At 42.1% G+C, this 18,408-nt stretch overlaps 1 protein-coding gene across 3 annotated transcripts in view; it reads right to left on the bottom strand.

Moving 5' to 3' along the window:
• The window catches only part of LOC124789923 (ubiquitin carboxyl-terminal hydrolase 10-like), a 138,502-nt gene that overhangs the window by 100,716 nt on the left and 19,378 nt on the right, over positions 1 to 18,408 (bottom strand). For all 3 annotated transcript variants that reach the window (XM_047257445.1, XM_047257444.1, XM_047257446.1), the window contains exon 2: positions 10,460 to 10,607. In XM_047257445.1, coding sequence (XP_047113401.1) covers positions 10,460 to 10,607 — 148 coding nt within the window. The remainder of the gene's footprint in view (positions 1 to 10,459; positions 10,608 to 18,408) is intronic.

Here is an 18,408-nt window from a genome sequence, read left to right as displayed (position 1 = left end):
AGGATTGGGGAGAAGAGAAGTTTGTGGCACAACTTGACTAGAAGAAGGGATCGGTTGGTAGGACATGTTTTGAGGCATCAAGGGATCACAAATTTAGCATTGGAGGGCAGTGTGGAGGGTAAAAATCGTAGAGGTAGACCAAGAGATCAATACACTAAGCAGATTCAGAAGAATGTAGGTTGCAGTAGGTACTGGGAGACGAAGAAGCTTGCACAGGATAGAGTAGCATGGAGAGCTGCATCAAACCAGTCTCAGGACTGAAGACCACAACAACAACAGTGTCATTTCTTTCTATAAACCTGTATGTACAAATGAAAAAATTGTATGATATTTCACGACACCCCACAGAAGATACCTTGTAATTAAGGGAAAATATGTCTTGGCGCACAAGACAAACAAAGAAAACTTAATGCGCAACATGGAAAAGACATTTTTCTTTTGAACCACTGTAATTTATATAGAGCTGTCGCGGAAATCGCCAACACAAAAGACTTGTCATGATGTTTACTTCCATTACCAGAACAGACTGGCATGCCCACAGCTTGTTACAAGTTTATACAACGCTGAACAACTTAATCAGATACACCTACTATTTTGGAGAACAAGCCCTCCTGTCAGCACACTGAATGGACTAGTTCGGCATCACGATATGGGGTTGCTGGTGGCCCCAATACTGACCACCAGTGTGACATTCAAGTACACAATGCTCAAAGCACATCATTTGACTGGAGTCAGATTGTGAGCTGTCAATGACCAGTACAACCTATCTTCAAGATCACGCAGGCACTGGTCTTTACACATGCCGCATCAAGTGTGGAGGAAGTATCTCAATTCAGTAGAATCCTCTCATGTGTCTCATCTGCCTGGACAATAGACTGACATGACTGACATCACTGTCAATAACTGGATCATTTCAGCAGGAAGTCAAACCACTATGCAACCAGTCACTCATTAATTTTAATGTTGAACAATGACAATAACAACTGAGCATCCATATAATCTACAATTACCAGCTCCTTGCCACATGTAACAGGGTACATGCATAAGCATATGTACTGGAAGTCACTAAATGCTTAAAGAATTGAATAAAGTCGCCTTGACTGGTGAATTGCATTAAATGCCAACAGAAGGGCACAAATATGCCTAAAACCAGACAAGGAGATGCATTGTATCTGTCAGCAGGACAGTAAGTGAAAATATCTTCACATGGAGGATTGAAAGGAATCCTCTTGCTGGCAAACAATGTGGGTCATCTATTTTTGGCAAATCATGCAAATAATTTTTTTAATGATTAAACATACAAATTTAAAAAGTTGTCACCCTATGTGCCTGAAGACGAACCTCAGTGATTTGAGAAAATGACTATTTTTTTAAAAAGTGATTGATAACTCTGACAGGAAAGTTTGGTTTTGCAAAAACTTTTGCAGTATTTTTCTGAAATGGTTTTTGCTTTTTTTTCCTTTCTTGTAGCTCTAGTTAAGCTCTCAACAAATTGTTTCTGTTCAGAAGCCCCAGCATTTTCCTGCTCATGAACAGAGCGCTTCTAGGGGTTACTCGACATTTTTGTTTCCCACTTAATTCGTTAACTAGGAAACCTGAAATATTGATTGTGACCTTTCGTGGGCATTCATAGCCACACGGTCCATACCTCACAACACTACAGACAAGATATTTACTAGTAGAAGTAGTATGAAAAGTAACTATTTGCACACAGGAAGACTTTCGGCATGGTCGAATTCCGCTGTGAGGTTTCGTTTCCTGGTCACTTCAGCGCAAAGTGCACACGATATAAACTAGAAAACAGCCACAAGTGCAAACAAACTAAAATTATGACCACTGGAAGAGCAAGGAGTGGTGCAGAGAAACACTCTTGCATGGCAGCCACCCTCCAGCCATGTTATGTGTTTCTGGGAAACCATAACTAACATATGGTCACAGGGAGCACGCCCTTCTGGTTTCAAGAGGACTGTAATCTAACTCTGTGATGAGCCAGGATTGGTCTTTTCACTCATTTCAAAATTATAAATGAAAACAACGAGCAATCCACTACACAACGCATTCAGTAACAGGTACCATGTCACTGCAAAGTGTTGTAAATGAGGTAGTTCAGGCCCGCCCTCTACCAGTATTTAACACAACCACAGTTCAAAACACCCGCCACACAAAACTGCCATGTTTAAGTGTCCACATTATACCAACTTTTGAACTTTAGCTAGCAGAGAAATGTAGGCATTTCATTGTTCTATGCCGACTATTACACAAACCTTTCAACCACCCATAACTGGTGTGGTAACAGATACTGGACCACACTGATAGGCTGTTGTGTTTAGTTACTTTTTATTTTGCAAACATATTCTTACGCACAATCCCTTTCCAAACTTGGATGCACCACATGATGTACAATACCACTGATGGAAAACTTGTCAATTTAAAAATATTTGTATGCATAGAAAAAGCTTGTTTCAATCTATATCTGATAAAACAGTTCATTTGGATACAATTTGATATGAAATAGCTATTACAAGATAATTTTGTAGTTTCACTTTTTGAGCAGAATTAGAATCTATAATTAACATTTATGTAAATTTTTCAGGTCTTTACTTATTTCAAACTTGCTTACTATAAAGCTCACTGTAACATCTGGAGGGAAGATTGGAGGTGAGAGAGTGATGGGAGAGAAAGTGAAACAGTAGTTTTGGGACAGCAGGTGTGTGATCTCTGACGATTGAGACACAGAAATTATACAGGAGGATGCAGATGCTAGCTGCAGGACCAGTTGTCCTTGCATCTCATTAGGACAGGAAGATTGGTTGAACACAGAATAGCTTAGAAATGAAGTCATTGACTCATTCACAAAAACAGATCAAGGGGGCTACAACACATCTCATCCAAGGTGAGGAGAATCAATAAAATCAGAACAATACACATAAAAATATGCCAATTAAACCTCTATATAATGCAAAAAATGGAGAAAAAGGAGGAGTAAAAATGTATGTCAGCTGAATGGTGGCAAATAAAAATGCTGTGGAGCACTGGTAAACCTGGCAGAACATGGGGACAGAACAAAGAGGGAAGATGGACAATCTGATAGAGAGATCGAAGTGGAGCCCAACGCAGCTAAGGGAAGGCAGTGGGCAGGTGAGGGCCCCAAAAAGAGGAGCAGGGAAAGAGCGGATAGCAATGGCACAGGAAACCAGGAGCTGGGACCACCAAATGAAAAGAGGGGGGAGGGGGGGGGGGGGGGGGGTGCCAGTGTCAACCAGAAGACTATTCACAGGGATAGTGCGAAAGGCACTGGTGACCTTAACAGATACCACTATGGTCGACCATGCCCAAGGGGAGCAACAGCAGAGCCATCAGCTAGACAACCTTAGTCCAAGCAGGACAGAACTAAGATGTGAAAAAGGTGGAAAAAAAAACTCAAATGATCAGCACCCCAAGAAGTGTGGGCAGGGAAGCTGAGTTATTGGAAACAGCCAAGCTTCAGAAGGCACATATTGGGCAACAAAGTAAGCTTACTACCAAACAGAAGACTCAAGTAACAGAACTGGGGGACCAAGTCAGGCACTGGGTGTTGAGGTAGAGCTCTGGATCGAGGTGATTCATACTTTGGCGACATAAATGCACATTTCAAGGGAGAGAATTGAAAACTGCATAAGATTCTGTGTAGGATGGCAGAATGGAGCTGTCACTCCACACAGGCCAGAGTGGGAAATAGCCCAGATACAGAAGTCATTGAAATACAGAGCAGGGGTGAACAACAGTCTGACAGAGGCCACAAATCTACCAATAGCAAAGAGGAAAAGGATACTTAATATGGAACCCGGTGGAATACCATTCTCCTGGGTCTGCGGATAGCTGAGAATGGAGTCAACCTGAACTAGAGCTACCGGTAGGATAGGAAGTGGCAAACAAAAATTAGGTGGTTTGAATATTCAAAGAACTGTGACACCCGAACAACAGGGAACTAACATGCATAGAGATTAGAAAATAGCGCATTGATAATGGCTAGGCACTAGTCAAAATCTGGATTTCTGGATTTGCGTAAAAAGAGAGAGAGAGAGAGAGAGAGAGAGAGAGAGAGAGAGAGAGAGAGAGAGAGAGAGAAGGGCGACTGATTGCTGTGCTCTATAATTTATAAATTAAGGATGTCTCGCTAGTACAAGAACGGTCATGACTGACACGTCCAGTGATGGGCACCAATTCTGCAATGAATACACCACATCTGTTCAGCAGGGAGTGTAGGTCACTGCACCTAGCATGTGAGTAGGCAAAACCAGTTTGTCCATAAACAGTACAGCCATCAGCGTATACCATTTCTCAAAATGCATCAAGGATGGCCAGGACCAGGTGGCGCAAAACCTTGGGGTCAACAGTTTTTTAGTCCAATGATACGTCAAAACACATCCAAGAACAGTGTTCATAATACGGGGTATACACACAACTGCTCCTTGACAAGTGCTGACAGTGGGGGAAGTTGGAGCTCAGAACGGACAACTGTATGTGAAATGTGATGGTGAGTCCAGTCCTGGGCCGCTGCTGTGGGAGGTGGATTGGCCCACCAGTAAAAACGTAAGCAGGGAAGCATTGAAAGTGTACTGCATAGTTGAGCTGCAGCTGGCAACTGACATGAAGTGGAGCGACTTCCAGCTTCCATGATTTGGCTGTTCACAGCATGGTCTGAAATGCACCTGTTGCAAGCTGGGCCCAACAATGGGTATCAAATCCAGCATCTGCAATGCTGAGCCATATGGCAGACTCCCTTAATCGATATGAGACAGGAGCAGAGTTTTGTAAGGCCACCAAAGTGTAGAGCTGTCTGTGCCTCAGCTGGTGTTACCGGGCAGCAAAGAGTATTAAAGAGTGACCAGCACATTTGCTGACGTTGGTGAAGATGGGGGTGCCATGTTAACACCACATTCAGCAACTGGTTGTCAATAGTGGATAGGAAATACATCAGAATTGCATGACACAGGTCTTGGCAGCTGAAAAATGGAAAACATTGACAGCCCAGCACATTACCTTTTGTATGGCACCCTGCAGTCAACATTCAGCAAAACCCACAATGGAGGAGCAACAGTAAATACAAGAACAATGATAGTCGGCATAAGGAGATGGTGACACTGTAGACCTCACAGTTGCAGCTAGACATTTTGATAGCCACTAGAAAAAGGGGTGCACTCAATACAGAGCACTGCAGTACCCCATTCTCTTGTATGCGGGCCTTGCTGTAGGAAGAGCACCATTGAACCTGGGAATTACAGTGCTACAGCGCTTTCCAAGAAAAAATACGAAGTTACGCCCAGGGATCCCACTCGTGCACAGCAACAAAGAAGTGACGATGCCATGTGGTGTCGTACACCTTTTACAATTCAAAGAAGACAGCTATTGGGTGTTTACACCATGCAAAAGCTGACTGGTTAGCAGACTCCAGGCAGACCAAACTGTCAGCAGCGGTGAAATGGTCATGGTGAAAGCCACACTGGGATGCAGTCAAAAGACCCCAAGACTCAAGGTGTCAACATAGCCATTGGCTCACAATATGCTAGAGTAACTAGCAGAGAAGATCAGTGATGGGCAACAAATCTCCATCTCAAGAGGGTGTTTACCTGGTTTCAGTACTGGGACGAACATGCTTTCTCGTCACTAAGATGGGAGCTCACCCTTGCTTCCGATACAGTCAAAAATGGCAATGACATGGTGTTGACACACCAGCAATGGGCTGAGGAGGCAATCTAGCTGAGGAGCAATCTGGCCCTGCAGCCATGTTAAGGCAAAGGGCTAGGGCACTGACTAATTCCCACTCACTGAATGGAGCTTTATAAGACTCCTGGTGATGTTTCATGAAAAGTAAATGAATTCGTTCCTCCCATTGTTTGGGGACATGAAATTCAAGCTGACAGTTCTGAGATTCAGAGGCTCAAGCACAATGCAGAGCATAATGTTCAGCAACAGTATCTGGATCAATGCAGACAATACCATTCACAGAGATACCAGGTACAAGTACACCTGGGTGGGGGTGGGGGGGGGGGGGGGGTGGGGGGGGGGGGGGGAGCTGGTGTCCGTAGATCTGCAAAGGAGGTGGTACACAGTCAATGGTAGCAACATACTGGTTTCAGAATTCTCGTTTCGATCGTTTATTAGGTGGCGGACATGGGCACGGAGCCGTCTGAAGGCAATGAGGTGTTCCATCAATGGATGTCATTTACGGTGTTGAAAAACGCATCTGCAATCTCTACAACCACAGCAATCTCTGAAGTCCACCAACATACTGTCTTCCCAGAATGAGATTTTCACTCTGCAGCGGAGTGTGCACTGATATGAAACTTCCTGGCAGATTAAAACTGTGTGCCAGACCGAGACTAGAACTCGGGACCTTTGCCTTTCGCGGGCAAGTGCTCTACCACTGAGCTACTCTAGCACGACTCACGCCCCGTCCTCACCGCTTTACTTCTGCCAGTACCTCATCTCCTACCTTCCAAACTTTACAGAAGCTCTCCTGCGAAACGAGCTTCTGTAAAGTTTGGAAGGTAGGAGACGAGGTACTGGCAGAAGTAAAGTGGTGAGGACGGGGTGCGAGTCGTGCTAGGGTAGCTCAGTGGTAGAGCACTTGCCCGCGAAAGGAAAAGGTCCCGAGTTCGAGTCTCGGTCCGGCACACAGTTTTAATCTGCCAGGAAGTTTCATACTGTCTTCCGACGGGGAAGGGGGATCCCAAGGAGTAGGGAATCGCAAATTCTGCTCCCGGCAGCTCTAGACAGGTGCATTGAAACCACCACATGGCACAGTGCTAAGGTGACGGCAGAGGAAAAGACTTCAGCATAGTTGAAAGCCCATCTGGGTTGACACCCAGGCAAGTGATGCTGGGGAAGATATGGACAACCTGAAAAGATCACTGTCACACAGGTCATTATGGAATCGCCAATGGATGGGAGATGACCAAGGCTGCAAATGGAAAGATCAATGGCCAAATATGATGTGTATGCCACACTGAAGTGTGTCTGGGGACACAGGTAATCAAAAGATCAAGCTCTGCGAGTCAAGTTTCAATAGCTATATCGTGGCAAGCGGTCGTCGTTCTGCCCCACAAACGGTTGTGGGCATTGAAGTCACCCAAAATGAGGAAGGATGGGGTGATGTTATTTGGGAGTGGCAGCACAGTCAGACATTTCACCATCAGGAGGGAAATATACATTACAGACAGTGGAATCCAAAAGCCTTCTCAGATGAACAGCTACAGCCTCCAAAATTCTACTTAGCAGTGCGTGTATGCTATAGACAAAGTCCAGAACATGAACAAACTCTGAACAATGCACTGTCATAGTCACTTCAACTCTTAAAATAGTCCCAATAGCTGTGGAGCGTAGGCAGTTTGCAGTGCTGGAAACCAAGTTTCCTGGAGGGCAATACAAAAAGAAGGGGAAACGCATAGGAGACATCAGACAGGTGATGGAAAAAACTGCTACAGTTCCACAGGAGGATCACACCACCCGCATCCTGTGGGAGTGTGAAGGGACCAAGGAGACACATCATGCCCCAGGGTCACCTGCTGCCAACGACTGCGAGGATAGGCATCAATATACATTGGTTCTGAAGCAGGTTGTTTGGGGGGGGGGGGGGGTTAGTGCCACAGGGGCCACCATGAACTCGTCACTGCTCCAGAGTAGGTACAGGCACGTTCTGGGGACATAGCAGACCACCGGAACCTCCTTTGTCTTTGAGTTCTCCTTTTTGTCCCTCTTCTCCTTGGATAACTGCAATGTTTGCAAGGGTTTGTCTCCATAGTTTCAGGGACAGAGGAGGAATGTGAAACCCTACCACCAGCAACCTGTGGCTCCTTCACCAGCTGGCCTGTATCTGGTTGCAGATTAGCAAAATCCTGGGAGGGGAACATCCCAAAGGACCCCTTCCTGGTGAGAGCCGGGAGGAGGGCATTGTTTCACCAGCTGGGTGTTGGGGATCAACATCTCCATTAGTTGGTGAGTCATCACTTCGAAAGTGGGAGGGGGGCCCCTAGCCACCGGGGGAGGGGTGGGGGGTGGGGGGGGTGTTTAATAGAATGATCCCAAAGACCCATCACAGAAGGCATGAGGGTGAGGGTAATGTCGCCAGAGAGGATGATGATGATGATGATGTACCTGTAACCGTAGCAAAGACTGTCATTGTATGTACAGGATGTAATCCATCTTATTTCTTCTTGGGCTTCTGATACACGAATCGGTTAAGCATTTTGTATTTCTCGCATTTTCTTTTCTCTTTGGAAGACTGTGATGTCTGGTGAACAGGATAAATGGTGCTCCATACAGATCATAAGAGCAGGTGGACAGCACAAGGTGAATTCGTGTGCAACTTACATCAACAGTTCCCACCAGACAGGAGTGGCATCAGAATGTGGAAACAAGTGCAAAAATCTCATGCATTTGAAGCACTACATGTGAGGGGGAACATAGGATTTCAAAACACATTAACACACCATCTCCTTGACCTTTTTCAAAATTGCTGATATTTCCCCAAACCTGTCCTCAAACTGCTCAACAATGAATAATGGCTTTGCTCCCGAAAAGGACTCCCTGTCAGTCATAGAGCAAACTACGTATTGCAGGTAGTATCCCTCCCCTTGTTTCTTAGCCTATTTTCCTTCCACAGCACATTCACAGAAAGAAACATTTTTCGTTCATATCTCTCCATCTTGCAGTAATTCTTTACTTCAGAAGAGACCACTGGGACCATGCTGTCACCATGCTGTCACCTGCGGAACGTTCAGTATAACTTTGTGAAATACCCTGTAACTGCTTCATTGCAACTTAGTGCAGTGGAGAGACTGGAAGATTGCCACTGCTCGCTTTTCATTTTGCAGATCTATGAAGTACGGAAGTGCACCACACTTATTTTTTTCTCATGCTTCAAACAGCCAACCCCTCCTTCCACCATATTACATCCACAGAATACAATTTATCCCGTAATACAGTTCTACTGCACTCACATGCAGTACACACATTCAATATTTGGTCTTACCCACTTCATTCGACAAATATCAGTTTTTATACCATTGGAACACTATTTTTAATAATCTGAGATTTTTCTATCTCCGGCATCATGGAAACTATTAGTCCTGGAGTAAAAATGAATAGGAACTTTTATACTGGAAATTTAATGCAGTTCAATTTTTTATTGGAAAACATTTTCACTAGAAGCTGAGGTTTTTGAAATATTGAAGAAAAACCTAAAAGTGACCTTTACAAGCCCCCCTTCTCCCACCCACTCGCATGCTCACACCCCACCAGTCAGTGTTTTTAGTACATTGTTTGTAACACTCCCTCTACCACTGTACAAAAATTTGCGACTATACAGATTCTCCCCCCCCCCCAGATGACAGTGTTTGGTCTTCACTGAAAGGCTAAAGCACAGCTGTCTTGAAGTGGCACAGGTATTAGGAGGAAAGAATTGGCACAGAAATCAGAGACTAGTTTCCCAAAGACAATGATTTCATTTCCCAGCTACTATCACCAGTTGGTTGTTACAAGTGACAAATTTCTATGACATGTGAATACAAATTTTGTTTCATTCTGTGGAAAGTCTCAATCCTTTATTTTATGAGTGAACTGAAATAGAAGAAGTTGTAGGTACACAATGACATGTGTGTATATTATTGCTACTATTGTTCATCACTGTATTTTTATTTACACTATACCACCAATGACTTTCTCTATTTCATTTGCTCCACAACAGTAATAGTCACTTTCAAGATAATAATCCCAAATCAGACCTGTGGTATCATATCCCTCTGATAACCCAGCCACACACATCATACAATAATACCAAGAGGCATAATGTCTAAAAAATAGTATTATTAAGAAATTGTGTACTGACTGCGACTTACAACTCCTTGTTTAGTGTTTTAAATCTGCTATATAAAAATTTCATACTATTATCTATCTTAATTTCAAAATTTGAATGTACAAAACTGACAACTGTTTTACAGTAAATGATAAAAACCCAAAGACAAGTAATAAAAATTATTGCCAGCTTAAAACTGCGCGCTAGGTGCAACATATGCCTGCAGCTTTGTCTTTCTCATGGATAGCAATGTACTGTCTCAGCACACCTTATGGCATAACTCACAGCCTGGCAACAGATGGCTTGGCAGATTGAACTTTTATACTCTTCACTCCTGCACTAATGTTCTTCACATGGTGGCAATACTCAAGGTTTGGCTCCTCACCTATGACAATATTTTAACATAATCCCACTAATGACCAACAGTAATACCATCAAATAGGTGAAATCCTGTGATGACTTATCACAAGGGCAATATCAGATTTTACAAAGGAAGTATGCACAAGCCTTAAATCCTCTCCTTTCACTAAGTGTCTACATCTTATACGTGCAAATAAATCTTAATGAAATAATCTGTAATGATCAAAATTGATGAACACTATTTTAAATTTCGTGGTTGCATACCATAATGCTGTGGTGTGTTGTCAGTATGACATTCATATTCTGGAGTATCCCAGGGTAATTGTAGGCTTGGATCTGCACTGTAAAGCACTTGGTGTAAATGTTTCCGTTCATCTTCATCTATGTCCGTCAGGTCAAGGAATTTAAACTCCTGTAAAAATTAAAATGTATTCAAATAGAAACTTGCCAACTGCTACTCATTATTCATTTAATTTAATCAGAAAAGATAGAAATAATTAAAGCAAAACATTAGGAATAATGGGAAGCATATTGCTTAAATATATTTCAGTCTGTTGCAGAGAAATCCACGATACTTCTTACAAGATTTCTTTTTTATAAATTATTTATGAAAATGGCCATAAAGAAATTGAAAATTCTGCTCTCACCCATCTTCACATTGAAAAGTAAAACAGAATGCTTATTTGAATTTGGTAAAAGTAAAACAGAATGCTTATTTGAATTTGGTAAAAGTTCACTTACAGTGTCCACAGCTGTTGCATTGCGTGCCGATATTGATAACAACTCTTACGATGAACAATGGGAACTGAATACGGCGAATCGTAAGTTGGTTCATGGTAACCAATCAGAACGCTCTTTCATAATTTCCTACCATTCATAAATAAAGGAGCTGGTATTTTGTTCTACTAGGTTGGAATTTAATCGCATTGTCCGGATTTTCAGCAAAATCAGACATACAAGTAGATTATTGCACTGACGAATATTTATTTCAGGCTACCCTAAACATTAATGTATTACGGCAAATATATTTTTTGTTGGGATTCGTTGACTTTGACACCTCACAAGCAAATTGTCATATTCCAACCTAAACTAGGTCTCCAGTAATACTACAAGATAGCTAGTTGACTGTGCTATATGTAAGCGTGCCAGCTGACCTAGTTTTCAATTCATAATAACCCGACAATAAAAGTTATTCTGGCTCTTTCCATATTGACAAATATAATCAATTCTTACCTCCCACTGCAATGACCAACATCAACAAATTACCACCATCGGCACACAATGCAAGAGCAATGACACAGTAAGTTCACTTTAGCCTTTAACTTTTTTTATTGTTATAATATTGAATATAAATGGAGTCATCACTTTCTTACATGGCACAGCCTATAATTTGGTTAATAGTTACAAGTATGTCCCCAAACAAAGAAACAAAAGACCTCTAATAAATTATAAGAAAGAACTTATCTAAATTATACATTGTTTTTGATTATTCAAATAACACTAGATTAAGATTTTCATGTTCTGGCTCCTGAACTACAAAATCACAATATATGGATGTAATATTTAAACCAGACAGAATGTAGCGGAGGGGGGACAAGGGGGGGAGGGGGGGGAGGAGATCTTTGAAGCATGTTCCAAGCAAGGACTTGCACCTCAGCTGCCAATAATAACGCAATATAAAAATTTCATATAGGTAAGAAGGTTGATGTGGAGCATTACATTGGCAGCTTTTAACAAATAAAGAAGGCAACAGCAAATAGGCAGCTTTCCTGAAATCTTTTTACTACTATTTCAATTGTGTGGAACTGTCATCAAACATCAATATCAGCATATGGGCTTCACAAAGTGTACGCCTAATGATGAAAATGAGTCATGTCATCTCATGACTGACTACTATGATTTAGTTTCATGGAACTAGCAGTTAATGGCACAAATTAGCATGACATGCTGCAGCTGTATCTAATAATTATAGTAAAATATGGTAACTCCAGGGGGAAAGAGTGCTACTCGTCACAAAGAAGAAACATTGCCTTGCAGACAGGCACAACAAAAAGAGTTCTACACATTTAGTTTTCAGCCAAAGCTTTGTTCAGAAAAGAAACACAAACACAAACACAAACACAAACACAAACACACACACACACACACACACACACACACTAGGATCCACACCTCATAAACACATGACCACAATTAGGACCAGAATGCCGGACACCTCTATTTCCAGCATATAGAATAAGAAGACCACAATGTCACTACACAAATACATCTGCAAACAAAGATATGAATGAAACGAAATATTTCAGCCCAGCAATAAAATAAAACTTATGAGAGAAGCTCAAGAAGTACGGGGTTTAGGATAAGGACAAATAAACAAAATATGAATAATGTCACCATTGCAAAGCAAACAATCATAAAATAACACACAAATTCTCAAGAACAAACCAAATTTAACACACAATTAGAATCTGATATTTCATTTGACCTATACAGCCCAAACAAAAACAATGATTTTCTTAGGAGAAGAAAAACTTCTTTGCCAAGATCACAATAAGACACTGTATTGTGCATGACCAGTTTTAGTAAAACTATGTTACCATCATCAGATCTTCACACAGGTTATTATAAACATCTTGTGCCACAAGCACACAAAATCTTTCGACTAAATCTCCATATGCACAACTTAGGACACAAATGAAGTGTTGGTATGTCAAACATAAAAGTTAAAATTACTATGTACACAAATCGCCACAACATTGCATCCATATGATACATCATGCCTACTAGGGTGCACAAGACTGCTTGTCTAGTAGGTGATTTGTGTACATAGTAATTTAAACTTTTACTTTTCACATGTCATTCTTGTCATCCGTCATGCAGCTGGACATTTAATGGAAAAATTGTGTGTGCATCTGGCACAAGATGTTTATAATAACCTGCTTGAAGATGTGATGTCATCAAAAGTATCCGGACACGTGGCTGAAAATGACTTACAAGTTCTTGGCTTCCTCCATCGGTAATGCTGGAATTCACTATGGTGTTGGCCCACCCTTAGCCTTGATGACAGCTTCCACTCTCACAGGCATATGTTCAATCAGGTGCTGTAAGGTTTCTTGGGGAATGGCAGCCATTCTTCATAGATAGCTGCACTGCGGAGAGGTATCAATGTTGGTCAGTGAGGCCTGGCACAAAGTTGGCATTCCAACACATCCCAAAGGTGTTCTATAGGAATCAGGTCACGACTCAGTGCAGGCCAGTCTATTATTACAGGGATGTTACTGTCAAGGCCCCAGGAGTAGACAGTATTCCATTAGAACTACTGACGGCCTCAGGAGAGCCAGTCCTGACAAAACTCTACCATCTGGTGAGCAAGATGCATGAGACAGGCAAAATACCCTCAGACTTCAACAATAATATAATAATTCCAATCCCAAAGAAAGCTGGTGTTGACAGATGTGAAAATTACCAAACTATCAGTTTAATAAGTCACAGCTGCAAAATACTAACACGAATTCTTTACAGACGAATGGAAAAACTGGTAGAAGCCGACCTCGGAGAAGATCAGTTTGGATTCCATAGAAATGAAACACGTGAGGCAATACTGACCCTACCACTTATCTTAGAAGAAAGATTAAGAAAAAGCAAACCTACGTTTCTAGCATTTGTAGACTTAGAGAAAGCTTTTGACGATGTTGACTGGAATACTCTCTTTCAAATTCTAAAGGAGGCAGGGGTAAAATACAGGGAGCAAAAGGCTATTTACAAATTGTACAGAAACCAGATGGCAGTTATAAGAGTTGAGGGGCACGAAAGGGAAGCAGTGGTTGGGAAGCGAGTGAGACAGGGTTGTAGCCTGTCCCCTATGCTATTCAATCTGTATATTGAGCAAGCAGTAAAGGAAACAAAAGAAAAGTTCGGAGTAGGTATTAAAATCCATGGAGAAGAAATAAAAACTTTGAGGTTCGCTGATGACATTGTAATTCTGTCAGAGACAGCAAAGGACTTGGAAGAGCAGTTGAACAGAATGGACAGTGTCTTGAAAGGAGGGTATAAGATGAACATCAACAAAAGCAAAACGAGGATAATGGAATGTAGTCTAATTAAGTCGGGTGATGCTGAGAGAATTAGATTAGGAAATGAGACACTTAAAGTAGTAAAGGAGTTTTGCTATTTGGGGAGCAAAATAACTGAAGATGGTCGAAGTAGAAAGGATATAAAATGTACACTGGCAATGGCAAGGAAAGCATTTCTGAAGAAGAGAAATTTGTTAACATCGAGTATATATTTAAGTGTCAGGAAGTCGTTCCTGAAAGTATTTGCATGGAGTGTAGCCATGTACGGAAGTGAAACACGGATGGTGGTGGGTAGTGTTTAACGTCTCGTCGACAACGAGGTCATTAGAGATGGAGCACAAGCTCGGGTTAGGGAAGGATTGGGATGGAAATCGGCTGTGCCCTTTCAAAGGAACCATCCCGGCATTTGCCTGAAACAATTTAGGGAAATCACGGAAAACCTAAATCAGGATGCCCGGAGACGGGATTGAAACACGGATGATAAATAGTTTGGACAAGAAGAGAATAGAAGCTTTTGAATGTGGTGCTACAGAAGAATGCTGAAGATTAGATTGGTAGATCACGTACAGTGTGTTATCTGTAAGACGGCAGAGTTGTGAGGGGAATGCGGGGAGAGGAGGAAGCAAGCACTGGCTGGTGTGGGGAGAGGAGCAGTTGTTGTGGTGGTGGTGGTGGTGGTGGTGGTGGTGGTGGTGGTGGTGGTGGGGGGGGGGGGGGGGGGGGAGACAAGGCACGCCTACCAGTTGCAGTGCTGGCACTACAAATTTGCACGTCATGCTTACACGAAAGCAGACGAATGGCTTGGAAGTAAAACTCGCTTTAAATGTTGTTCGTAAACGAAACTGAAATCGTCATGTACATTAAAATCTATATATATAAAAATGAATGTATGTATGTCTGTCTACTGTGCACTCACAAACTATTCATCCAATTGCAATGAAACTTTGGTGAGTTTTCCTCCGAACGCCCGAAAAGCGTAATGGACAATGTTTCAACAGTCAGGTCATTGTAGCATGCGTAGCGCAATTGATCAGGTAAAGGGTTGTCAGGCAGCAGACCCGGGTTCGATTCCCACTGCTCGCAATTTATTTTCTTTTTCATTTTATTTCATTCTCCGCAATGTTAAACTATGAATTATAAAATTTAAAATATACTTAAAACAGGTCATATAGTATATATACCATCATGTGCCCAATATTCTTCTGTTTCTTTAACTTTCTTGCAATATCCCTTCCAATCATTGGCAGCTGGAAAGCTGCGTCCACAAGATTCACCATGTTTGTGGCAGCCAAGTCCCCTGATATGTTGTGCTCCCTAACACGCCCTTTCATCTTTGCCCATGCTAATTCTATTGCGTTTAAGTCGCAGTTGTAAGGTGGCGAGCTAAACGACCTGGTGGCCTTTGCTTTCAGCCAACAGGTTTACAGCAAAAGACTTCTCAGCTGGCTTATTCGCTCGTACTTTCGCATACAGCTCGTCCTTCCTCATACTCTCATCACATGGGGATATTTCTGCATTGCAGCTACTCCAGCATTTGCATTTTCGTGTCAAACTTCGTTGGAGTTCTCTCTGTTTGCCTGTTATGGTAAGAAGCGTTATCCATAACTATTACTGAATTAGGCGTGAGATTTGGCAGTACCTTCTCAAAGTTTGCCGAATTCATCTGACCCTTTGTTGACTTTGCCCAGAACATAAGTTGCCCCTCCCTTGACGAACCCATTGTTGGATCCGACACTTGCAACTATCAGTCTTCTCGATGAGCTCCCCCATGCAGTGACACCAACGACACACTCTTCCCGTAAGTCACCCTTCCTCTGCCAACATTTATTAAATGTTAAGTTATTATAGATCCACGATTCATCGAGATAAAATATTTCTCTGCCTGCTTCCCTGAAGTTCCTCCTCATGTCAACAATGAAACGAGATCGCCAGTGCAGAATGTCTGGACGATCTAACAACACATTCCTCGTTTTCCACCTTATGCCATATGAATCCCATAGACAAAAGTACTTTTCTCAGCGAGACAATACTCCACTTCCAGCCTATTATGCCGTGCAAAAATGGAAGCAGTGTTGGATGGTTCTTGGAAAACTGTTTGAATCTTCCAATGCTACGCATGCTTTGTCATGTGTATGTAGCAGCAGCTCTCACTGACGATTTGCAAATGGGGTGAAGCAATTTTTTCTGCTCCCTTTCCCTTTTGCAGCATTCAATCACACACAATATAATTTTGCAAGCATCGCTACGTAATACTGGTTTCCTTCTAACCATAGGCCTACCAGTAGGGGTTGTTGGCAACTCCCGAGATGGGCCAGCAACTGCCTCTTCACTCATTTTGATAATGTTTAGCACAACTACACAATAAAAACACGCAGAACAGTACAGCGCAAAACAATAACGAAGCAGACGACAATGGCTACCTTGTACAACACAGTCAGCTACATAATGTTGGCAGCAGTCTAAACTGCGTGCCTACCGAAGCCTCCCGACGTTTAACGATTTCTACCGATTCAGGACTAGGGAGAGGTCTGCCATCTAAAAGTTTACACACTGTAACTAATGCGGAGGTATTGAATAGGATTGGGGAGAAGAGAAGTTTGTGGCACAACTTGACTAGAAGAAGGGATTGGTTGGTAGGACATGTTCTGAGGCATCAAGGGATCACCAATTTAGTACTGGAGGGCACTGTGGAGGGTAAAAATCGTAGAGGGAGACCAAGAGATGAATACACTAAGCAGATTCAGAAGGATGTAGGTTGCAGTAAGTACTGGGAGACGAAGAGGCTTGCACAGGATAGAGTAGCATGGACAGCTGCATCAAACCAGTCTCAGGACTGAAGACCACAACGACATACTGTCATGTAACCACTCCGCCACTGGCCACGCATTATGAACAGGCGCTCGATCGTGTTGAAAGATGCAATCGCCATCCCCGAATTGCTATTCAACAGTGGGAAGCAAGAAGGTGCTTAAAACATCAATGTAGGCCTGTGCTGTGATAGCGCCCCACAAAACAACGAGGAGTGCAAAGCTCTCTCCATGAAAAACATGACCACACCATAACATCACCGCTCCGAATTTTACTATAGGCAGTACACACGCTGCGGAGCACCTGATTCTGCTCTCTCACGATGTCTAATGACTACTGAGGTCTCTGATATGGAGTACATGGCAGCACAATGCACCTAATATGAAAAACTTATGTTTTTGAGGGTGTCCGGATACTTTCGATCACATAGTGTAGTTTTACTGAAGCCAGTCATCCGCAATAAAGTGTTTTTATTGGGATCTTGGCTAAGAGGTTTTTTTCCCTCCTAAGAAAGTAAACACAGATTGCCCCTTCATACTCAGTATGAGCAAACTAATGAAAATAATGATAACAGACTTGTCTACACACACACACACACACACAACACACACACACACACACACACACACACACCATAAAAATTATCGTGAATGTCACTTGACTTGCATAGTTCAAATGAAGGCGGCAATACCACAAACCTCCAACCCAACCACAAAAACCAGTGGGTCACCCCAAAGTTCCGACCTACAGAGGTCAAATAGTCCATGATAGCAAGAATCCACAACTACCAGAACCACAGATTAGGGATTATCAATTAATAATATTCCATTATCAGTAACAATTTTTTTTAATTGCCATCTAATGGTTTTTGGAGATACAACTTCATTTTCAGGAGCTGTACGGCTATAATGGGCATTACATCTGATTCAATTTTTCATCCAAAAGTAATGGAACAACACATCCATTAGGCTTAATGAGAAACTAGATTGTATTTACTATTATTCCAATTTAGATAATATTAAACCCAACACTCCATCATATTATTGTAACATAGGTTATATATTCAGTGTCTGAGTCATGTAACACCATGATAAACAGGTTAAATAGCTTCAAAATGTACGTGCAAACAGAAGTTTTTCACCAACACAGAAGACAAAAGTTTATGTGGTCAAATGCAAGTAATATTTTACTAGAATTTATTTATCACATTTCTCTCACATTCTCTCATTAATCCTGCATGAAGTATAGTTTATCTTATTAAATCTAACAATTAGATAGAAGGGCTGGCCAGTACTTACCTCAGCTCAGTACAGCCGATAGATACACAAAACA

The sequence above is a fragment of the Schistocerca piceifrons genome, chromosome 3 (genome assembly GCF_021461385.2).
Source record: "Schistocerca piceifrons isolate TAMUIC-IGC-003096 chromosome 3, iqSchPice1.1, whole genome shotgun sequence".
Classification (NCBI taxonomy): Eukaryota; Metazoa; Arthropoda; class Insecta; order Orthoptera; family Acrididae; genus Schistocerca; species Schistocerca piceifrons.
This window is presented reverse-complemented; position numbering and strand designations above follow the sequence as displayed.